At 41.7% G+C, this 24,925-nt stretch overlaps 1 protein-coding gene across 13 annotated transcripts in view; it reads right to left on the bottom strand.

Moving 5' to 3' along the window:
- RIN2 (Ras and Rab interactor 2) overlaps nucleotides 1-24,925 on the bottom strand; it is a 235,161-nt gene that overhangs the window by 112,510 nt on the left and 97,726 nt on the right. For 6 of the 13 annotated variants that reach the window (XM_060185988.1, XM_060185955.1, XM_060185963.1 and 3 more), the window contains one exon: nucleotides 12,568-12,660. The exons of 1 other annotated variant lie outside the window; for it this stretch is intronic. In XM_060185988.1, coding sequence (XP_060041971.1) covers nucleotides 12,568-12,660 — 93 coding nt within the window. 6 more of the 13 variants (XM_060186016.1, XM_060186009.1, XM_060185991.1 and 3 more) reach the window with 6 other exon arrangements.

Raw genomic sequence — 24,925 nt, 5'->3', positions numbered from 1 at the left:
GCAAATCCAGTGCTCTACCCCATTGTACTACCTCCCAGGCAACTCAGGACATCTCTTTAGGGCACAATCACTGGGTGGAGAAATTTACGGGCAAAGGAAGAGGAAAGTTATAGAAGGGATGTGGGACATAACAATTTGGAAGTAAAGCAAAAACAAAAAACAAACAAACAAAAACATAGGTGAGATCTGTATTTTTTGACAAAGTGGTGCTATGAATCTTCCAATGTTCATGAAGCCAAGTCTCTGCAATTTTAATGCTTCCCTTTCTTCATAGCTAGATATAACAAAAGTCACTAAGTCTTTGTTAGTCTGCTTACTCGCACTATTTACAGCCCAGTCTTGGCTGCAGCTGACAGCAAGAAATAGGATTATGAAAGATGATAATACAGATTTTATTTTATTTTCCCCAGAAACTCCTTTTTATTTCTACTGACCCTATAAAGAGCCTTCTCTTTGTTTGCCCGGGTAGAACATATTCAAGAGACTTTCCCCTTCTCACTTTGGCCAATTCTAAATCTCTCTCTCTCTCTCTTCCAACTTCACTCCCTTCCATCCTCTCTCTCCTTCTCTTCCTCTCTCTCCAAGTACTGGCTCTATTGTGTTTGGTGTTAACTGAACATCAGGTGCACAAGCCCAAGTTGGGCCCTGTAGTAACAACTGCCGTTTTTAGTGTATGACATTGATTCTGACAGACTGTCTTTTTTTTTTTTAATATTTATTTATTTATTCCTTTTTGTTGCCCCTTGTTGTCTTTATTGTTGTAGTTATTGATGTTGTCGTTGTTGGATAGGACAGAGAGAAATGGAGAGAGGAGGGGAAGACAGAGAGGGGGGAGAGAAAGATGGACACCTACAGACCAGCTTCACCGCCTGTGAAGCGACTCCCCTGCAGGTGGGGAGCCGGGGGCTCAAACCGGGATCCTTATGCCGCCCTTGTGCTTTGCACCACCTGTGCTTAACCCACTGAGCTACAGCCCGACTCCCCAGACTGTCTTTGGATGCTCATTATTTTTAAGAAGTTCTGCATCTCTACTTGGTATTTTTACCTTTCACTTACAAGTTGTTTATTAGAAAGCTTTAAAATTCCCAGGTGGAAGTGTCCTTTTGTCTTTGAACTTCTTTTCATTTCCATGGTGGAGCCTTACTTAATAAGGTCACATAAAGATTATTTTATTATCTAGGGGAAAGTACCTGTGTTTGCTTTTATTACTTGCTATTAATGAAGGGCTTGGACTCAGTGAAGTTACACAGCAGCCTATTGATTGATTTTTTTTATCTTCCAGGGTTATCACTGGGGCTCAGTGCCAGCACTATGAATCCACCACTCCCAGTGGCTATTTTTTTCTTTTTAATAATTTTTATTTACAAAATGGAAATATTGACAAGACTATAGGACAAGAGTGGTAGATTTCCATACAATTCCCACCACCAGAACTCCATATCCCATCCCCTCCCCTGATAGCTTCCCTATTCTTTTTAAGTATTTAAATATTTATTATTTATTTATTTATTCCCTTTTGTTGCCCTTGTTTTATTGTTATAGTTATTATTGTTGTTGTTATTGATGTCGTTGTTGTTAGATAGGACAGAAAAAAATGGAGAGAGGAGGGGAAGACAGAGAAGGAGAGGAAAAGATAGACAGCTGCACTCCTTCGGGGGGGGGTCACTTCACTGCCAGTGAAGTGACCCCCCCCCCGCAGGTGGGGGGCCGGGGGCTCGAACCAGGATCCTTATGCCAGTCTTTGTGCTTTGCGCCACCTGCACTTAACCCGCTGCACCACCACCCAACTCCCCAGCTTCCCTATTCTTTATTCCTCTGGGAGTATAGAGCCAGGATCATTATGACGTGCAGAAGGTGTTTTTTCCTTTTCTTTTCCATTTTATTCAATAGAATAGAGAAAGATTGAGGGGGGGACAGAGAAGGAGAGAGAAAGATAGACACCTGCAATTTGCTCCACTGCTTATGATGCATCCCCAGTGCAGGTGGGAAGTGGGAGTTTGAACCTGTGTCCTTGCAGGGTTCCTTGCACATAGTACCTGTGCACTTAACTGGGTGTGCCACCACCCAGCCCCCTGGTGATCTCTTTGTCAAGGAAAAAAAAATATTGCCCTGAAGACTACAATTTTATTACCCTGTAGAATGCTAACCAGTTTTTGACTTTTAACTCAGCACATTTATCACAGAACACCTTTCTAAGTTGACTACAAATACATTATTTATTGAAGTTCTCTTCAAGCCAGTTAGACACTGGTTTCTTGGTTTTGTGCATAAGTTGAATAAAGCTTTAAAAGTTGTCCATATACACTATATAAATGTCAAGTTTTAACTTTTTAAAATTATGCTTTGAACCCATTCCCCTCCTTGCCATCCTCCTAAGTATGAAAGCACAACATCTCAAGTTATCCTGGAAAAATAGGTGGTCCAGGGAAACCAGCAGAATCTATTTTACACCCAATCCTTAAAAGATACAAGTTCCTTGAAGCAAGTGAGAATACGTAGAAACCAAGTGAGCAATATCTGTATCATGAATTAGCAGCCACAGTGTGCTGAGAAAACTGCCCTAACAAACCATGAAATCCACTGCCTCTTGGGGACACGAACAGGAATTTGCTCTCCAATAAGTTCATGGCATTCCTAGAAATTCACACTCTGGAGAGGTTAATCTGCATTCTGAAGGCATCTGAAACAGATGGTGGGAGAAGAGACATGCATATGTAACTTAAAAAAAAAAAAACAGTTTCTCCAGAGAGACACCACTGTTTTCATGACCTCTCTAGATAGAGTTTCCTGGGAGAGCTTGCTGGAAAAGAACTAAGAGATCAAGAAAGAACCTATAGGAAGGTCACAAAGGGTGGAGGTGCCACTGGAGCAAATCAGGCCACGTCAAAGTCCCATTTCTGCTGCAAACTAACCAGTCCTAAAACTTAATCAACCTGGGGCTTGGTTTTTCCACTGCTAAAAGGATGATGCTTAGCCTAGATAAAGTCAGTTTTTTCTATTCAATATAGTATAGTTATCCAGCGCCACAGTCACCAGCCATTTGTGGTTACAAAACATTAAAATTTGGCCCAGGGAGCTGGGCGGTAGTGCAGTGGGTTAAATTTTGGCTGGTCAGGTAACAAGTGGCTCACTTGTAGACTTCTCATGCACAAGGACCTGGGTTTGAGTCCCTGGACCCCACATGGGAGCATCATACAAAGGGGAGGCTTCACAACTGGTGAAGCAGTGCTGTGGTACCCCTTCTCCTCCTCCTCAGCCTCCTTCTCCACCTCCTCCTACTCCACCTCCTATAGTTAACAAAAAAAAAACAAAACAGTCTGTCATAGGAAAAAAAAATCAGTCATGAGCAACAGAACTGTGCAGGTACAAAGCCCCAGTAAAGCTTTGGCAGCAAGGGAAAAAATATGAAAAGAGGAAAAAAGAAAAAAATGTGGTTTGTGCAATTTAAGGTATAACACGGGGGGCCAGCTGGTGGCACACCTGGTTGAGTGTACATGTTGCAATGCTCAAGGATTCAGGTTCAAACCTTGGTCCCCACCTGTAGGAGAGAAGCTTTGCAAGCAGTGAAGCAGTACTGCAAGTCTCCCTCTCTCTCTCCCCTCCCCCCCTTTCCCTCTCAGTGTCTCTCTGCCTCTATAAACAAATGAATAAATAAATGTAACCACTAAAAATTACAAAGGTCTGATAAAAAAAGCAGAGTGTTAAGGCTAAGTGGTGGCACACCTGGTTAAGTGCACATATTACAGTGTGCAAAGACCCAGATTCAAGTCCCTGGTCCCCACCTGCAGGGGGAAAGCTTGACGAGTGGTGAAGCAAGGTTTCAGGTGTCTCTCTGTCTCTTTCCCTTTCTATCTCCCACACCCTCTCTCAAATTCTCTCTGTCTCTATCCAATAACAAATGAATAAAGCAAAATGCAAATGATCTATCTCTATATTCCTTACATATTGGCATAATAATCTTCTGGATACACTAGCATTAATAAAATGTTATTAAATACATTCCACCTTTCTTTTAATGTGAACATTAAAGGAGATCTGTGTCATTTTAGAACACTGAAGAAGACATATTAGCTTACTTTTTATTTTCCACAGCACCGTTCAGCCCTGGCTTACGGTGGGTTGGAGCATTGAACCTGGGATTTCCGGTGCCTCAGACACTAAAGTCTGGAGTCTAAACTGCTGTGGTACTTTCCCCCAGCCCCTTACTTTGTATTTCTATGGGAGAGTACTACCAAAGACTTCTGCAGGTGTTAAGTGTCTATAATAATTTATTAATGGAGGAGAAGGCAAGGCCAAGATGATTAAATAGGGAGAATCTGTGCCTACGTCCTCCCCCAATAATAGCAGAGTTATATCAATACATGGAATAGCCAGGGCAAAAGTAGATCTGGAACAAAGATGAACACACACACTTCCATAGAAAGGTATAAAGGGTCAGCAACCAGGCTGTCCAGTGAGGACAGAGAGAGATACCCTCAGTCAAGAAAAAAACTTCACCATGTGACAAGTCCTACCTGGGAAGAAAACTCATGTGGCCTGAGGGACAGTGGGGATGACTGTTTAAACTGGACTCTTGGCAACCCAATCCTATTACTATCCAATATGTACAACATTGCAGTGAGAGTACACACACACACACACACACACACACACCTCCTTATTGAAATCATAGCAGCAGCCCTCCCAGAAACCTTTGCAATTTTGCTGAGGTCTGTCTAGCAGAGGCCGTAATAAATTCTGGGGGCATATTCTAAGAGGAGAGCTTCATGGCCCTTGGCTAGCAGTAGATTTATCTGGGAATTCAAAATATTTATCAGGAGTGAAAACTCTTGGCAGACAAAAAGACCCAACTTACACCTTCCTACTGGCAAACAAATTGCATCCTTACAGCCAGCAAGTGCCTTGAAAATCTCCCAAAGCAAAGCTAGCCAACAAGGGGATCCCACTGCCTGCCCTGCCCTCTTGTCAGCTCACAGCCTGCCAGACTCTGTTCCTTGTCAGGCACTGAGTCTAATGACTGCCACCACCTGGGTACTGAAATATCAACCTGTTTTTATATGCAAACTCTCTCCCTTGGCAACCTAAAGGCTACTGAGGACTTACAACCTCAAATCACCAGTCGCCACCCAGGTTGACTAAACTTCTGCTAGTGCTACAGCCACTGCCAGACACTATGGCTGCAAACCCCTGGTTGTTTCCCAGGAGTACTCAAGCACAGGTCTTTGGCCCACATACTCCTAGAGTACCAAACATAATGAGAATATAGAGGAAATAACTCACACTGACAGAGCAAGACAATAACCATAAAATAATACCAAACTCAAGCGAGTAAATCTAAAGAGTATTTCAAAACAGTGGTTCTAAAGATTCCCACTGAAATAAGAAATTGAATGGAAGGCAATATAAACAAAGACTTAACTAGCACTAGAAAAGTACTAGCAGAGGGAGCTGGGCAGTGGCGCAGCAGGTTAAGTGCACAAGGCACAAAGTGCACGGACTGGCATCAGGATCCTGGTTTGAGCCCCCGACTCCTCACCTGCAGGGGAGTCACTTCACAGGTGGTGAAAGCAGGTCTGCAAGTATCTATCTTTCTCTCTCCATCTCTGTCTTCCCCTCCTCTCTCGATTTCTCTCTGTCCTATCCAACAACAATGACAACAATAACAAAGAAATAACAACAACAATGACGATAAACAAGAGCAACAAAAGGGAAAAATTAAAAAGAAAAGCACTAGTAGACATCATAGAACTGGGCTGGTGACATATCTTACTTTGCCATGTACAGGACCCAGGTTCAAGCCTGATCCCCACCACTTTGAAGGAATCTTTGGTGCTGTGATGGTTTTCACTGCTTTTCTCTGCCTCTCTTTAAAAAAAAAATCACAGAGCTACAGAATATAATAGCTGAACTAAAAATCACAATAAAGGAGGGTGACCTTAATCTGTTAGTGTACCAAATTACATGCTTAAAGTTCCAGAGGCCACAGGGTTCAGTCACTGGTACCACATGCCATAGCAGAGCAGTACTCTGGTCTCCCCTTTGCTTCTTGTCCCACCCCTTCCCCAACCCCCACCTCTGAGGGAATAGCACAGCAGTTTACACTCCAGACTTTAGTGTCTGAGGCACCAGAAATCCCAGGTTCAATGCTCCAACGTGGCCACCCTAGGCCAGAGCTGAACAGTGCTGTGGAAAATAAAAAGTAAGCTACTATGTCCTTTTCAGTGTTCTAAAATGTTCATTGTTCTAAAATGACACAGATTTCCACAGACAGGTGGAATGTATTTAATAACATTTTATTAATGCTAGTGTATCCAGAAGATTGTTATGCCAATATATAAGGAATATAGAGTAGATAATTTATGTTCTGCTTTTTTAAATCAGACATTTGTGTTTTTTACATTTTAGTGGTTATATTTATTTGTTTGTACAGAGAGACATTGAGAGGGAGAGGGAGGGAGGAAGCGCGCGAGCGAGAAAGAGAGAGAGAGAGAGAGAGAGAGAGAGAGCTGCGGTATTGCTTCACTGCTTGCAAAACTTCCCCCCCTATAAGTGGGGACCAAGGGCTTGAACCTGGATCCTTGAACACTGTAACATGTGCACTCAACCTGGGCCCTATGATTACATCTTAAATAAAGCAGATCAAATTTTTTCTTTTTCTTTTTTTCCTTGTTGCTCACCTTAGTGATAAGAAAAGATTGACTGGGAAAGACTGAGAATGTGTTTGTTCAGTGTCAGACTTCCATGATCAGGGCATCCTGGGTGTGGCTGCAAATAAACAATAACGAAGGGGGAACTCTCAATTATTCCAAAACATTAGGACCCTCTATCCCTGCAACTTACCTGAGTCATTTCCTTGAGCTAATTGGGAAGCCACAAATCAAACTGAGCAGGGGAAGAGAATGATGAAAAGAGGCTCAGCAAGTACCTCTCAATTATCTACACTTTACAATCGTGTGAGACCTAATAACTAAGAACTGGATAACAGGCAGGTGGGATTCAGTAGTGAGCGAAGAATGTCATCAAGAACTCTCACACACAGGAACTGTCCTAACTAGTTCTGGAGCATTGCTGGTTCTGTGGGAGACATTAAGGCAGCAGCATAAGCATCACTCTGGAGGGCTAGGTGGTTGCATACCTGGTTGAGTGAGTGCACATATTACAATACATAAGGACTCAGGTTCCCCCAGCCCCCCTCCTGCATGGGAAAATTTTGTGAGTGGTGAAGCAGTGCTGCAGGTATTTCTCTGTTTCTCTCCCTCTCTACCTTCCCCTCCATTTCTGGCTGTTGCTAACCAATAAATATATATATATATATATTAAAAAATTAAAGAAAAGAATCACTCTGGAATGTTGTTCTATCCACCTCTTAAGTAGCATACGGTCAATAGCATTTCTCAAATCAAAGGTCACTTCCTCCAGAAAGATTTGTCTGGAGACTCCATGGCTGGTTTTATTTTCTCAGATCCACTTTTACTTCTCACACAAAGCATTGGTTTTCCTTATGATTTATAAGGATGTGTCTAGAACTGTGATTATTTGATGAATAGATTCCTTGGTAATCAGACTGAAAATTCCATGAAGTTAGTGGTGGTGTCTGTTTTTCTTTTTGTTGTTGTTTGTTTTGTTTTGTTTTTTAATCTCCCAGGAGTCTCTTACAGAGCCTGGCTGACCCCATACAGGTGAACTGAAGGGCTGGGATGGTGACACACCCACCTAGATGAGCACACACACTATCCTGTAGTTCTCACTTGCAGAGGGGAGGCTCAAAAGCAGTGAAGCAGTGCTTCAGATGTCTGTCTTTCTCTTTCCCATTCTCCTCTCAATTTCTCTGTCCTATCAAATGAAAATTAAAAAAAAAAATTAAGGGTCAGACGGTAGCGCAGCGGATTAAGCGCACGTGGCATAAAGCGCAAGGACCGGCGTAAGGATCCTAGTTCAAGCCCCTGGCTCTCCACCTGCAGAGGAGTCACTTCACAGGTGGTGAAGAAGGTCTGCAGGTGTCTGTCTTTCTCTCCCTCTCTCTTGTCTCCCTCTCCTCTCTCCATTTCTCTCTGTCCTATCCAACAACAAATAACATCAATAATAACCACAAGGCTACAACAACAAGGGCAACAAAAGGGGGAAAATGTCATGGTGCAGGCACTGAGCCCCAACAATAATAACCCTGGAGGCAAAAAAAATGACCTCCCAAAAGTGGTGGACTTGTAATGCAGGCACTGAACCCCAGCAATAACCCTTATGACAAGCAAGCAAGCAAGCAAGCAAATAAACAAAACCCACAAAGCCCAAGGAGTAGAAACAAGGCCAGCAGGTCCCTTGGATATGCTGAGTGATAATCTGTCTCAGCCAGCCTAAAAGAACTTCCAAAGAGAGTCGGGCAGTAGCACAGCGGGTTAAGCCATGTGGAACAAAGTGCAAGGACCCCAGTTCAAGCCCCTGGCTCCCCACCTGCAGGGGGGTCGCTTCACAGGTGGCGAAGCAGGTCTGCAGGTGTCTATCTTTCTCTCCCCCCTTCTTCCCCACCTCTCTCCATTTCTCTCTGTCCTATCCAACAATGACGTAAATAATAGTAACTACAACAATAAAACAACAAGGGCAACAAAAGGGAATATATAAATATTTAAAAAAAAAGAACTTCCAAAAAAAGTCAGTATTGAAGGGCATAAGAGACAGCATAAAGGTTATGCAAAAAAGTTCCATGTCTTAGGCTCTGAGCTGCCAGGTTTAATCCCCAGCACCTACATACACCAGAGCTGAGCAATGCTCTGGTTTCTTGTGTCCTGCTCTCTTTGTCTCCCTAAGTATACTAAAACATTTTTTAAAAGTCAGTATTGAATATCCGAAGGGCAATAATAACCAATGCTATCTATTTACTTAATGTTATAATAATCAATAAACTATCACTCTGAAATATTTAATTATGGGATACCCATAGTAAAGAGTAACAATAAACAAAGAAGAAAAGAGAAGTTTGGAGAAATAACTTAGCCTGTTACAACACTTAACTTGCTTGTTTGAAAAAACCCTAGAGGTCTCAGATTCAGTACCAAACACCACCTTATGAGTACAGAACTGAGTAGTCCTTTGGCCTCTCTCTTTTCATTCTCATTCTCTCTCATACAAAATAAACAAATTTAAAAAATTTATTATCTTTATTTTTTATTGGATAGAGACATCCAGAAATTGAGAGGGAAGGGGGGACAGAGAGGAAGAGAGACAGAGACACCTGCAACACTGCTTCACCGCTCGTGCTGTTTTCCCCTGCAGGTGGAGACTGAGGACTCGAACCTGGGTCCCTGTGCATTGTAACATGTGCACTCAATCAGGTGTTCCACCACCTGGCCCCCAAACAAATCTTTTTTAAAGAGAAGAGGAAAGGAAGAAATGTAACTATATAATCTGCATAAACAACTAACTTAATTTAAACTCTAAAAAATCAAAATGGACAATATCAAACTTGATGAGAAAAGCAGCATTTGTTTGTCAGAGTTGTCTAGGCATTTTACAGCACTGTGCGACAGCGCTGCTCACACCCAGAGTCTGGATATTTACATGAGAGTTCCAATTTAGGATTCTTGCCACAAGCACCAGTTTTGCTTTCCTCAGAGCTACTTAATAACTTCTTAGAGGTGCATTTGAGAAAACCTCCACCCCCCCAACCACCTCTCGTGGTGCATCCCGTGAGTACCCATTTATTGGGGAAACTGACGATCCTTCCTAGCTGACTGAATCCACATGGATCCCAGTCACTTTCAAAGCCAGCAACAAGCAGCTCCTGACAGCTTTCAACCTGACGCTGTTGACTGGCTACGGAAGAAGGGCAAACGCTAGAAGAAGAAGTGCTTTCTACTCGGGGTCTATAAGCAAGAAATGTTGAGGCTCTATTTCCTTTGTATGAGTGTGTTAGAAAAAGAATCTTCAATCAAAAAGAACCCACAGATTCACTTTCAAAAGTGGGAACCTGAATCCTAAAGGGAGCTACCTGTGGACCCCATGTAGATGGCTTTCTCAATCAGCCAGTCATAAAGTTCATATTGTTGAATCAGTACACCAGTTTCAGCAGCTCAAGCTGCCAAGTTAAACAATGCAGAGCCCATTTTCCCCAAGGACATCTGACTCAGGAGTGACGAAGGAGGATTTGCCTTAGCAGGCCCAGGCTGGTCTCCCACCTGTTGTGTGACTGATGCTTCCACAGGATATAGCCTAAAATACACGTTAACTACTTCAGTAGTTTAATGTTTTGTTTAGCTAAACAATAGTTTAATGTGATTCAGCTGGAAATTCAAAATAAAACAAAACATGATTTTCCCCAGGACAGCAGGAAATGATGACTATAATGTCCTCAGTTAACAATCTGTACTAGTGGATCCAACATAATGCCTTCCTAAGGAATTGCCAAAGGCAATTTTAACTATGCTGAATTTTCTGCTTTTGCTTTGACTTTAAAGTCTAAATATTATGTCAGTTTCAACCTCACTGTGCTTCCTTAGTAAAAGGTGGTAATTATGGAGGAGCCAGTATTTAGGCTGATGTAGACAGTGCCTTGGGTTAAGGTGCGGTTTGAATCCATCTCTTCTACAGGGATGAAATAAAAATCACTGCATAAGACAGACGTCAGAAACTGGAGGTGAGCAGTGAGATTAGTGGATCTAGTTTCTGATCTAAGGAGACTTAAGGAGCCCCCTTCCTTTGTGTGTGGAGTGTCACACAGGTTTGATTCCAACTGACTAAACTAATTGAGAACTACTATGTCCACATAGCTTAAATAGAAGGGCCAAGAATCAAGACCATCTGTGTCAATATAACTCTTTATTCCAGACAGTCTTCCCCAGGAAGTTAAGGCTGCAAAAATAATAAATAACTTCACTGTTTGCTTTAGCGAATTCCTATAAAACAAACAAACAAACAAACAAACAATAAGACTGGGAAACAAAGTTTGCTCACCTGGGACAACAAACTACTTATCAAATAATAGTTCACTTGCCAAGATTCTTGTCATGGTTTACTCAACTTTTTCTTTTTTTGACCAGAGCACTGCTCAGCTCTGGCTTATGATGGTGATGTCAGGGAGTGAACCTGGGATTGCAGAACCTCAAGCAGGAAAAGTCACTTGTTGCATAAATCTTCTCAGCCCTTTATCCCCTTATCTTCAACTGCCATGTCACAGACTTTTCTGAAACCCAATCTAGTCTTTGCCTTGACAAATGCAGCAAGAAGGACCTGAGTCTAGACTCCTATATCCTGTAAATCTTAGTTTAAACACCAGTACCACTGTATAGGTGATGTTTTCCCTTAGGGCAATTAGGTTAATTAACTTAGCTTAGTTTTCTAACTAATGTCTTCTGATGAGTTTTTGAAGTCCAAAATTTGACACAATAAATCTATTTTGATCTCTTAGAAAAAGGAAAGAGGTGAATGAGAGTTAACACATGTCATAACCCACCAGGGTGGGATAATTAGTAAGCACTGTCAGTTTTCCTTGATTATTCAGTTTCCACATTGTCCCTTCCTTGAGGGAAAAGAGCTAATGGAATACCTATTTATGACAAATCAGTGCATATTTTTATGGGACATTTTTCTAATGAATGTCCCAAATTTCCTAAATTGACTATGTATTACTTTGAAGGTAAGTGAAAGGACACAAGGCAAATTAACAAGGAAATAGATTTTCAAGACCATCAAGTCTTAATTTAAAGCACATAACATGTAGCCTGGGAAGTGTCACAGTAGGTAGAGTGCGGGACTTGCAAGCTTGAAACGACTTGGTCAGTCTCTGGTATCATATATGCCAGAGTAATGCTCAGATTCATTATTTCTCTCCTTCTCTCTCTTAAATAGATAAATAAATCTTAAAATAACCCCCAACACAAACACACATACACACACACACACACACACACACACACACACACATATCCACAATATATACAACACTCATTTAGAATTTTACATAAAGCAAGCGAGGTAATTTTATCCATCAACATCAGTATGCATAAACAAAAGTTATAAAGTATTAATCATGTTGTTTTGCTCCTATTTTGCCTGGTCATAAAAAGTTTCTGGAGTGTTTGGTAAAATATACCAACCAAAAATATTCAGTCAATCTAAGGTGAAGCCTAGGAATCTGGGTTTTGTTTTGTTTTTGTTTTCAGATGAGCACTTCAGTGATTTATATAACAGAGCAGAGAGAAAGAATTCATGGGTCTGTAGCATAAATGGACTGGAATGCAGAGTCCAGAACCTACCATCAGTCTGTCCGGTTGAAAAATGAATAGCCAAGCAATTCACAAATAAAGACTACCTCAATTGTCTTATACACGGTGGCATCTCTTGGTGCCTAGGTCCTGGGCCTGTCTGGAAACTAGCTCACAAAATTCTCAGCCTCCTGTAAACTGCCAGTAACAGCTCCCAGCTGGGCTCATGCAAACTCCCACAACCAGAATTGGCTCCTAGAGCAAGCGTTCCTCTTCAGCTCAGAGGAGTGCCTGCAATTCCCAGGCAGCTCCCAGGCTGCCCAACAAAGTGCAGGAGCTGCGGGTCAGCAATCCCCCTGGAGTTTCCTTTTACCTTAAAGAAACTTCCTCGCTTGTCCAAACTGCGAGTGCCCATGGTCCACGCTGACATTTCCCCCAGTGAGGCTCTACTGCATACCCGGGACTCCTGAAGGTAGAGACATTTTTAATGATTAGTCCAGCCTGTAGGAAATTCCTTTCTAAGCCACAGAACACTCACAACAACAGTCCTGCCAAGATCTTTTTCCGTCAACAACACAGTGCCATTTATTTCCCACCAAAGCCCTTCCATCTCCTTTCAGGCTGATTTCCTGCCTGGGAGGACACAGTTCCTAGCCAGTGCCCCACCTCGCGCCCCACCTCCCACTCAGCCAGCTGACGCAGAAGCACGGAAGGCAGAATGATTGCTTTGTATATGTTTCTGACCTCACGCTCAAATCCTGAAGGGACCAATAGTCCAAGGCACTGTAATCAGCTCCAAAACTAATGGATTGAATGTGACCGATCACAGAGGGACAGTAGAAGAATGTGGCCCTGCATGTCCCAGGAAATCCTGTTGGAATAGATGAGGTCATCATTAGCTCTAGAGGCCCCCCCCCCCCAAAACAAGGTCAACAGAAGGGCACTGGGAATAAATCCCTCTGTTTTCTCATTAGAAATCAATGAGTAGTATATAAATTCTGTGTCTATGTATACAGAAATCAGTTTGTGTAAGACTGAGCATGTAAACAACTCAAATACCCATAGGGTGGGGATAGGGGAGGACTTTGGAACAGAGGAAAATTTAAAGGCATGATATGATTCTGAATCATAACCATGGCTACTTGGACCAAGAATTTCCTTCACTTCAGGCTGAAAACCCAATAATCTTCCCTGTTGGCCAGAAAACCTTCAAAGACCACTGGGCAGTTGGCTTTGCCTAAGTCAGTGTTCACCAAGGGGACATGCAGGAATGAACCCAAACCCTTGTTAGTCAGTATGGCTGAACCAGGAGCAATTATAAATTGCCTTCCTACTTATGCCAGTCTCTGCTCACAATTACATGAACAAGCTATATAACTGTCCCTAATGGAGACCCCCCCAAACACCCAAGAATAGAGGACAATTAGAAAAATATGAAATGAAAACATCTCTGAAATTATTTTAATGAATTTCTCCCCCCACCCTGGAGTCAGATCTCATGTATGCAAAATCTCACCATTTCACTGCTCCAGGTTGCTTAATTTTTCATTCAGATAAAGAAAGAGAGACAGAGAAGAGGAGGAGAAACATCATAGCATCAGAGTTTCCCTAGTTCCAGGGTATCTCTCATATGGCAGTCTGGGCCCTGTGCATGGCAGACACTACATGATGAGCTATCTCTGCCTCATATTATGGAAATTTAAAGAGGGCTGGCGCTTCAGGGTGGGGTGGGGGGCACTGAACTATGGTTCTGATGTTTCAATATTAGCTGGGGGGAGGGAAAGAGTCAGAGAGAAAACTAGGGAATCAGGTGGTGGTGCACCTGGTTAAGTGCACACCTTACAGTGTGCAAGGATGCAGGTTCAAGCCCCTGGTCACCATCTGCAGGGGGATAGATTCACAAGTGAATCTCTAACTCTCCTCCTCTCTCAATTTCTCTGTCTCTATCCAATTATATATAGATGTAGACATATTTTTAAAGAGAGTTTCAATAACTGGAGAAGAATAAATATAAGAATAAATATATTCCAGGTGGTGAGCAAATCCTTTGGAGATAGGTCATTTCAACCCATGATTTGATTTTCCATTCACATTCATAGCAGACACAAGGTAAGGTCCCAGGGAATCCCACCTCAGGATAAAAATAATAGTGACCACCCAGCCATCCTTCTGGAACCTTCCCCTATTTCAGTTATTTCCCCATGGTCCAATGACTTTGAGGTTTCATTGATTAGCTCCCTATTTTTCTCCCCCTTTTCATCCTGCTGGGATGAAGAACAATGGTTCAAAAATTTCTTGAGAAGGCTGGTAAGCTTTTAAATGCAATTTTGCTGACTCCAGAGTCTCAGTTTCTTGGCCTCACTAAATAAAGGAAGGCCCCAATCTTTGAAGTTTATGGCTTTGGGGCAAAGCCCACAGACTGGCTCCACTCAAGAAAATAGTGCCATAATGTTTTCTAAGAGTGGGATGGAACCACCTTGGGGAGAAAATGCTTAACACTTTAGACTCAGAAGTATAGATTTATTTTTTAAAGCACACTTCTTGAAAGTAAGCCCAATAATGTCTGTAATTCTTTTCCTTTCGGGCATTTTCTCTGCAGGGGATTTGACATCACACAGCAGTTAAGGAACTGCTAAACCAAACAACAGCCAAGACTTCATTTCTCATCCAGACCTGTCTCTTTGTTCTGCTCACAAGTATTCTACATGCAGACCCTTGAGATGAGCCACAACAGGCAAGGAGGGAATTTTGCCTCCAGCAACAAAGCAGTTCAGAATGCAGAACTTCACTAGTTTAATTAGCTGCCTCAAAAATGCCTACATACACTTTAACCACAGACTATCTACAGTGAAATCTCTAGTTTGGATTTTATATAGGCTAGTTGGGCCAAATATATACATATATATATTTGGGGGGGGGAGAGGGAAAAAGCTGGTCAATCACATCTCTCCTTTTTAAGGCTGCTAGGCTATGGATGGAGAAAGTGATAAGAAAAGGCTGCCCAGTGCTGAAACAGGTTCTTCCCACAGAGTGAAATCTAAGTAGGAAGATCTTTGCTGATTATTTTAACTCTTTCTTTGGGTGGGTGGATGGGTGGGGGTCATCACTAAGGCTTGAGGACTCTAGGTTAACCTAACTTTTTGAGAAAGAGAAACTGGTAGAGAGGAAAAGTACCCATAGCACCAAAGCTTTCTCCAGTGTGGTGGGAGCTGGTCTTGCACCTGGGTCAGGTACATGGCAAAGCTATTTTGCTGGCCCTATTCTAATTAAAAATAAATGTTTCTCCTAATTTAAAAAAATATTTAATTTATTTTTTGGACAGAGATAGTGAGAAATTGAGAGGGAAGGCTAGAGAGGGACTGATAGTAAAGCGTTCCTGCAGGTGGGGACTCGGGGCTTAACCCTGAGTCTTTTTGCACGTGTGCTCTAATGGGTGAGACACCACCTGGCCCCAAAGCATAAGAACTCCAAATCTGCATGTGTACATGTGCGTATATGTGTCTACCAGAGCACTGCTCAATTCTGGTTGATGGCAGTGCCAGGGATTAAACCTAGAACCCCCGAGTCTCGGGCATTTTAAACTGTTCCATAACTGCTATGCTGTTTATCCTGCTCATCCTTACTCTCAATTTTTTCCCTTTCTTTCTTTTTTTTTTCCCACTTTCTTCTCCACCCCCCCCTTTTTTTTTTTTTTTGAGAAAGACAGAATTAATGAAAGAGACCACACACTGAATTCAGTGGAGGTTGGACCATGGCCAAGCAATTCAATATCCAAGTAAGCTATTTCACCAACCCTCCAATAAGTTTTGGTTTAAGGTTCTGTTTTTTTTCTGTCATATAATGTTTCCCTTCCCAAAACCTCTTAGTACCTTAACTCATTATGGATACAATTTCTGATAACCCACTCTTCTCCCTAGGGGTTACAGCTGCACTTGTATTCTAAAACCATTCAAATAACAACTTGAACTCAAGAACAGAAAAATTACCCTAGCAGTTTGAGAGGTTATTAAATTCCCCCAGACTCACACAGTGGAAGTGTGATCCTTTCCTGGTTTCCCTGCAGGATAAAGAGGATTTGAAGAGAAAAGGGTGGGGGGTGGGTGGAGAAGGGAAGGGGAAAAAATATTTCAGTACGTCTAGAAGGACTGGTCTAAATTATAACTCAAAACTAACAGCAACTACCAGAAAATGCTTATGGGACTAAAGAACAGTGCAAACATTTTGGAGTGGCCAGGCCAAGTCTCTTCAATAACACTAGTGGAAGAATGTAAATGAAAGTGTTTTCTCAAACCCTATTAAAGAACAAAAGCGGGAAATGAATATTCCTCACTCCCCCAGAAATACCGGGCTCAGACACTTTAGAGTAGTACCTAGCCTGTGGCTTTTCCTGTGACCCCCAAGTGTAATCCCTTGAGGTATGTCCCAAGAAGCATAAAGGACTCACTAAGTTGTCCAGCTGGACTCCAGGCTGCCTTAACTGCTGCTCAGTGACATGATTCCTGTCCCGCACAGTCTACAGAGAGTCAATGAGGACAGGCGCTGAGGCACTGCTTCTTGGACACCAGCTGTGGGCTGGCCGGCAGGGATTGGAACACCAAGTGCCCAGTTTCCAGTTCACTGATCAACTGAGCTGGGATGAGTTACTGGCACTCATCCAGCATTTGGTCTACCAGGCTAGAGGCCAGATCTTGGCAAGATAGAGAGGCTGTGATGTATTCAGGCACTGGTTTTTCCTATGTCTCCTCTTCTTCCCTGCCCGCCTCCCCTGTCTACCCTTGAAATACTTTGTCACACATTTCCTTCCTATCTTATTTGTCTTGGATCACAAGTGCAAAGGGAAACAGCAGCTGCACTGACACTGACATCCACTGCTCATCATTCCAATTTAAAAGAATCTTAGCAGGAAAGCTTTATGAGCAACGGAGCAGTGTTGCAGGTGTGCGCCCCCAATCTTTCTCCCCTGTCTTCCTCTCTATCTCTCTCTGTCTCTCACCCTGTATCTATATAATGTTCACTGGAAATGGTGGAGCCATGCAGGCACAGAGCCCCAGTGATAAGTATGGTGGCAATAAACAAATAAGCAAATTCTTAGCTGATTCACTCCCAGGGCTTTCATTTCTAAGAGGTAGTATCAGTTGGCCACAAAAGCTTTTTTGTATTTTTCTTCTTTACAGCAGCATAATCAGGTGAGTAAAGGACTTCAGTTCTCAGTAAATGAGATTATTTATTACACTATAAGTATTTTACAGTCAAGTGGACTTAAGTAGGAGAAAGTGACTCACCTTTGAGGGCCCATCAATTCAAAGCCAATTCTGAGAAATACTTTTCTTCTGGCCCTATGTCTGACTCTCAGAGAAAGTCTGAATATTTCCATAATTATCTTCTTATTATCATGAATTTTACAAGTTGGACAGAAAGACTTTATTCTAGGCTCCGACTCAACAATTTGAATTGTGTGAACTCTTCAAAAAACATCTTGTATCAATAGCCAGAACTGATTTTTCCCTCAGTTGGTAATAACACGTAAACAAAACAAAACAGTTTTAAGATCATGAAGAACTGTTATTGAAAAGAGAAGCAACTTTGTGGAATATGAGAAACCAGAAGCAAAGAACTGTATTACCAGGCCCTTTATTCAATACTTAAAAAAATAGAATTAGGAATAGTGTTCAGCACCTCAACTTCCCTGAGAATACACTTTTTTTTTTTAACTGCTGGGACTTGGTGCTGGCACTACGAATCCACCACTCCTGGTGGCCATCCCTCCCCCACCCCATTTTCTTTTATTAGATAAGATGGAGAGAAATTGAAAGAGGATAAGGATATGGAGAGAGGAAGAGAAAGACACCTGCAGATCTGCTTCACCGCTGGTGAAGTGGACCCCCTGCAGGTGAGAAGTGGAGGCTCAAAGTCTGGTCCTTGAACTTGATAATAAGTGTGCTTAACCAGGTGGGTGAACACCCAGGCCTCCTCAATATATATTTAAAGCAGGGTGCAAAGGGGTGAAACTGTGTATTTCTGCCATTTACAGGATGGGACCAGCTCTTACTTTGCTGATGCCCATGTAACCAATATGTGGACACATCCACCACTGACAATATTTCCCTCCCTGAGCAGTAAAAGGAAGGCCTTGTCAGCTCCAAACCCCTCATTTTTTTGTAGATAGGAAAGCTCCTCTCTCACCTCCCATCCAATGCTTCTTCTTACCTCAGGGGCCATGCAGTAAATTATCCTCCTGCTTCTCTCTCTTTCACCTACCAACACATATTCCCATTCCTCTCCGACACTTCCCCTGATCCTGGCTCAGACCTCAAGCTGCATACTTCCACCCACCTGAAACAGGTCTGAGAAGAGGAAAGGAGGTGTCCAGCCCCAATGTCATTCTCTCTCAGCATTTCCAAAATAATGTCTTTTCAAATCTCCTGGGCACAATTTCTGCACATACGTGAAATGACTGGACATACATAACAAAGAAACATCTTTTTTGGGAGTCTGGCGGTAGTGCAGCAGGTTAAGCGCACGTGGCGCAAAGTGCAAGGACCAGCATAAGGAATACAGTTTGAGCCCCCAGCTCCCCACCTACTGGGGAGTCGATTCACAGGCGGTGAAGCAGGTCCGCAGGTGTCTATCTTTCTCTCCCCCTCTCTTCCCCTCCTTTCTCCATTTTTCTCTATCCTTTCTAACAACGATGTCATCAATAACTACAACAATAAAAAACAACAAGGGCAATAAAAGGGAAAATAAATATATAAACATATAAAATAAAAAAGAAATATCTTGTTTCTTAATTTTAATATTCTATTAACTTATCTATTTATTTGTTTATTTACTTATTTGTTTTATTATGATAGAGATAGAAATAGGATGAAAAAGGAGGAGAAAAAGGAAGAAACAGAGACACCTATAGCCTGCTTCACCATTTCTGAAGCTTCCCGGGCCCCACAGTTGGCAACTGGGGGATCAAACCTGGGTCCTCCTGCATGATAGCTTGGGTGCTTTTTATGTTGCACCATTCTCTCACTCTATATATTTCTCTCATTAAAATAAATAAATTATATATATATTTGCCTTCAGGGTTATTACTGGGGCTCAGTGCCTGCACCACGAATCCACTGCTCCCAGAGGCTATTTTTTTCTCTTTTGTTGTCCTAGTTCTTTTTTTTATCATTGTTGTGGCTATTGTTATTGTTGTTGTTGATGATGATGTCATTGTTAGCTAGGACAGAGAGAAATCAAGAGAGGAGGGGAAGACAGAGAGGGAGAGAAAGATAGACACCTGCAGACCTGCTTCACCACTTGTGAACAGACCCCCCGCTGCAGGTGGGGATCCGGGGCTCAAACTGGGATCCTTAATGCTGGTCCTTGAGCTTAGTGCCATGTGCGCTCAGCCTGCTGCGCTAACGCCCAAGCCCCAATAAATAATATTTTTTAAAAAAGAAAGGTCACCATGACTTTTCTGAAGCAGGCAGAGTTTTTTCTTCCATTTTATTTATTTATTTATTTAAAATTTATTTATTTATTATAAGACAGAGACAAAGAGAAATTAAGAGGGGAGAGGGAGATAGAGAGGAAGAGAGACAGAGAGACATCTGCAGCCTTGCTTTCTCCCTGCAGGTGTCTGTTGAAGCTTTCCCCCTATAGATGGAGACCAGGAGCTTGAAACCAGGTCCTTGAACACTGTAATGTGGTTGTTTTCAGTCTTCCAATGAAATTAATTTTTTTGTTTAATTCTGAATATATATACTGCGAGATTATTTGATGCTCCCATCAATTTTCTGTCAATAATAAATATTATTAGACAAAGTTTCTAGCAATTTTTCTTAGTTTAATTTTCCTCAGATCAAGGCTTTATTTTTTTATGTTCCAGAACTGCAAACAAGAGGAAATCCAATCAGGTTTAGATCTGACTGAAGCCCTGCAGCTCTGCTTCACTGCATCTGAAGGTTCCCCCTACAGGTGAGGAGTTGGGGGTGTATGTTGAACTCAGGTCCTTGTGCACGGTACAGTATGCACTCAGCACACAATGATGTTGAAAATTATTTTTGATACAGTTTTACTTCTGCCATTAGAAAATAGCCTCAATATCAGATATTTTGCCTTTCTTAATCAGTGAGATAAGTAGAAGCAATACTTTTGACATACTTTTAAAATGCTCTATTGGCAAGCAGTGGATAATTATAACTCTAAGTGCATCAGTCCTTAAAATTTTTTTTTAAACCAGAGTATTACTCAACTATGACTACTGGTAGCCCTGGGGATCAAATTCAGGACTTCTTATATGCAAGTTCTGTGTACTATTGATGTGCTATCTTCCCAGCTCCCTGAATATAATACTCTTTATTCTTCTAATAATTCTTGGGTTGTTTAGTGACGGTCTATATAATTACCAGCGGAGAATAAAGAACATACAAAATCCAAAGAACTACCTTAAAATGTCCTGCTTAAAACAATAAGATACATATTAAATATTCTTACCACAACAAAATATAGTAAAATAAAATAAAATGTGCCAACTTAAAATGCCATGACAACAACATTTATCAAGGAAAAAAAAAGTGGTGTATTCTGTCTATGTAATTAATTTCCCATGGCATATCTTGTCTGGAGTTTCATGTACTAATTTGTTTCTTTTTTCTTTATATTAGTCCTACATATGTTGATGTCTTTTTCAATGTTCCTTTTACTTAGTAATATGCTGGAGAATGTTTAATGACTGGATTTTGGAACAATAAAAGCCTCAAGTTTCACCATTGATTGCTAATCTAAATATGTGAATATTAAACTATGCAAATATAAACATTGCCAATTACAAGTTACCAATGTGACATCAACAGGCTTTCAAAATTCATAACAATTGAACAATTTTAGCAAACAGGGAAAACTGACTGTAGCTCTCCAAGGCATTTAATTTACCAACTCTAAGCCACAAGGTCTCAGAAAAGGTTGCTTTTATTTGATTCTGTATATATTTAGGTAATAAACTACAGGGAAATCAAGAAACTAGATCTCTAGACCAAAAACATCTGTGTAACCACATTCTTTGCCACAAGTAGGACCTGAAATATTTCTGGCTATGCCATCTTAACCAAGTCAAACGATGCCATCAAAGAAAGTTGTAGGATGGTACATGTTCTATCTGTTACTTTAGACTTGGCTGGTTCCCTTTTATAAGAAGTTGGAGAGAGTTGGTTGGTGGCACAACTGGTTGAGCACACATGTTACAATGCACAAGGACCCTAGTTCAAGCCCCAGGTCCCCACCTGCAGAAGGAAAGCTTTGAGAGTGGCGAAGCAGTGCTGCAGGTGTCTCTATTCTCTCTTCCTCTCTGTCTCCCTCTTTTCTCTCAAGTTCTGACTGTCTATATCCAATAGAACAGCCCTGCAATCTCTGGAACTTCTCTTTGACTTTTCACCTTTGGTATTCTATAATGACCCTGGGTCCATGCTCCCAGAGAGATAAAGAATAGGAAAGCTTTCAAGGGAGAGGATGGTATGTGTAACTCTGGTGGTAGGAACTGTGTGGAACTGTATCCCTCTTATCCTGTGGTCTTGTCGATACTTTTTAGTTATAAATAAACTGTATCTGCTGATCTCAACCAAATCAGTGCAACCACTGCCACCTGGACAAGTTTCATTTTGGACTGTGTCCAGAAACGCCAGACCTGAGATGTCAACCTTCCAGCTTCAATATTCTGTTGAGGCCTTTTCTAGATCATAGGACTGACTCTATACTTACATTTTGGGTGACACCTTCCCTAACAAAATTACAGAACCTATATACAGATAAGGGCCCATAAGATAAGGCACATGCGCACATGGATCCATAGTTAGGGGAAAATATATATCTGAAAGTAAAAGTGCCCAACATAATAATGACTGTTTAATTGAAATATTAAATCACCTATAGTCTTAGACCAGGAAGACTGGAAGCAACTGCTTGTGTCACTATATAAGATAGAGCTGTATGTAAACAGGATTAAATGGCATATATCATGGTAAGTTCTTGTATGATGCAGAAAATCCTAACCATGGGATTTTCAAAGTAAACCAAATTTCCTAATAACTTGGTTACTTGTGGTGCTTTCCCCCTGAAGATGGGGACCTGGGGCTTGAACCTGGGTTCTTGTACACTGTAATATGTGCCTTAACCAGGTGTGCCACCTCCTGGATCCCCTAATGTCTCTCTCTAGCTCTTAATTCTAGTTGATCAGGTCATGCTCTCTTCATGGAAGCACCACAGAGTTTTTGTTTCTTCTCTCCTTTTTTGTCTGTTTTGAAGCACTATAGCATACCCTTCCACCATCTTGACCTTTTCCTCCAATCTAATCCTAAACCATCTTCCTTTTCCCTCCCCTGCCAACATCCTCAACTTGGAGGTCATATCACATTCAGTAAACACTGAGAAATCCCTCTGTCTCATGACTGAGGTCAAGCTCTGGATGCACATTTTCTCTGGGGTGGGGAATATTTTATTTTATTTTATTTTATTTTATTTTATTTTGGGGGGGGATATTTTATAACCTACTATAATCAGCTTCTATTGACCTTGAGGCTTTCTGAGTAATAGATAACTGGCTAATGTGCTTGAGATCACTAGAAAGCTGATTCTCTTAATAAATAGCAAGGTTTCCCACTTTTCTGAGTGTCCGCAATATGGTCTCCAGCAAGGGGAGAGAATAGAGTAGTGAATGCTTTTATTTTTCTGAAGATATTACCCTATTTCTCTTCTGTGTTAACCAGAATCAACCTCGTCACAATCCCCATTGACCCAACCCAAGTCAGTGCAGGATCTGGATATAATAGAGTTAGAATCTATTGCTCTGGGGACAGTGGCCCAGTTAGTAGATGGTGTTTCGATTTACAAAGTGTTTTTACCCTTTTACTCCTAAAACCCTATTTCATCTGAGTGAACAGATTGACCAGCCCAATGTGGCATCACATGTGATCTGGCAGTCTGTCTAAGAACATGAGGCTCTTCTCTGGCCAGAAGCTTCTTGTTAACCAAGGTTTTCTCTATGGTCCATGCTCTAGAACTTTTTTCCCCCTCTGTTCCCTGGTTTTAATTATTTTTCTCTTCCTTGATTATTTCATGGAGGTGTAACAGGAGAGCAGACAGAAGTTAGAGACTTCAGCTGGCAGACACATGCGTGATTTTTGGGTTGCAACTATTTGTTTTGTCTGCTTACAATTTATAGACAGAAAAATCAAAAGCAAAACAGAACCACGTATATGTGGAGTCCTTTCTTTCAGAACTTAGAAATAAGGGCTGGGGAGATAGTATAATGGTTATGGTTAGGCAAAAAGACTATCATGCCTGAAGCTCAGAGGTCCTAGGTGTAACCCTGTGCACTGCCATAAACCAGAGCTGAGCAGTGTTCTGGTAAAATAAACAAACAAACAAATGCAGAACTCTGAAATATCTGTCTATGACAAAGAGCACTTATTTTTGGTTTCTTTCTCTATAACGCAGCTCCAAATGCTGACTTTCCACTTAACATTCCATTCCTGTGAAATATTTGTTCCTCTTCCATTAACGACAACACCAGACTTAAACTTCGAAGGGCAGGGCCTCATCTCCTCCTTCACTTGACTCTGCACATCAATCACACCACAGTTCCAAGGAATCCTGCTGTCCTAATGGCTCTTGTCTTCCTTCTTACTATCCGCAGACATCCAGGCCTGGGACCGCAGCAACTCTAATAGTTTCAGCAGCTCCCTGATGTCTGCATAAACCTGCTTTACTATCTGGGCTCTTCCATCCTGTAGGCCAGTCTGCTTCACCACCCATATTTTCTGTTTGAACATTCAGAGCTTCTTTCAATCACTTTCCAACTCAGCTTTTCATTATCAGAGGTGCCATGTGTGCAGGTTGGCTCTGCTCCCTCCAGAACAGAGATTCCCACAAAAATAGAGATTAAAAAGCATTCCGGACTATCTCCCACTTATCTTTATTGAGTTTTTTTTCTTTTTTAAAAGATTATTTATTTATTTTAATATTTATTTATTTATGTTCCCTTTTGTTGCCCTTGTTGATTTTTATGGTTGTTGTAGTTGTTGTCATTGATGTCATTTTTGTTGGATAGGACAGAGAGAAATGGAGAGAGAAGGGGAAGACAGAAGGGGGAGAGAAAGACAGATACCTACAGAACTGCTTCACCACCTGTGAAGGGACACCCCCCTTGCAGGTGGGGAGCTGGGGTCTCAAACTGGGATCCTTACACTTTATTGGGTATTTTTACACACGACATCTGCATGTGATGATGCCTGGTCGCAATGCCAACCTTAGACTAAATTGTTGCAGGTGACTCGTGTTGGCAGCCCTAAGCAGGTTGAGGCTGAAGTCACAGGAAGAATAGTGCACTGCTACCTACCAGCAATAGTGAATTGCCTCACCTTGTTACAGCACTCTCATCTCTTGATAAGAGAGCTCAAGTGCATCTTTTATGCTGTGTGTATTTCCAGTGCCTTTTGGGAGGCACTTTGAGGGACACCAAGCAAATCACAGATATCATAGATGGATCATATAGGTAGGGCATATTGCATCAAAGTAACAGATTCTGGGGAAGGAGGAGAAGGAGAGGTGGAGAGGACTCTGGGCTCCTGGTGCATGATGATGGAAAAGGACCCAAATTGAGGGGTGAGAGTGTTGTGCAGACACCCATCTTGATGAGAAGAGAAATTGTATCTATGTGTAAACAACTGTACTGTAAACCACTAACTACCCAATAACAT

This window comes from Erinaceus europaeus, chromosome 1 (assembly GCF_950295315.1).
Source record: "Erinaceus europaeus chromosome 1, mEriEur2.1, whole genome shotgun sequence".
NCBI classification, from domain to species: domain Eukaryota; kingdom Metazoa; phylum Chordata; class Mammalia; order Eulipotyphla; family Erinaceidae; genus Erinaceus; species Erinaceus europaeus.
The sequence above is the reverse complement of the archived record's forward strand: the minus strand, read 5'-3'. Positions and strand labels throughout refer to the sequence as shown.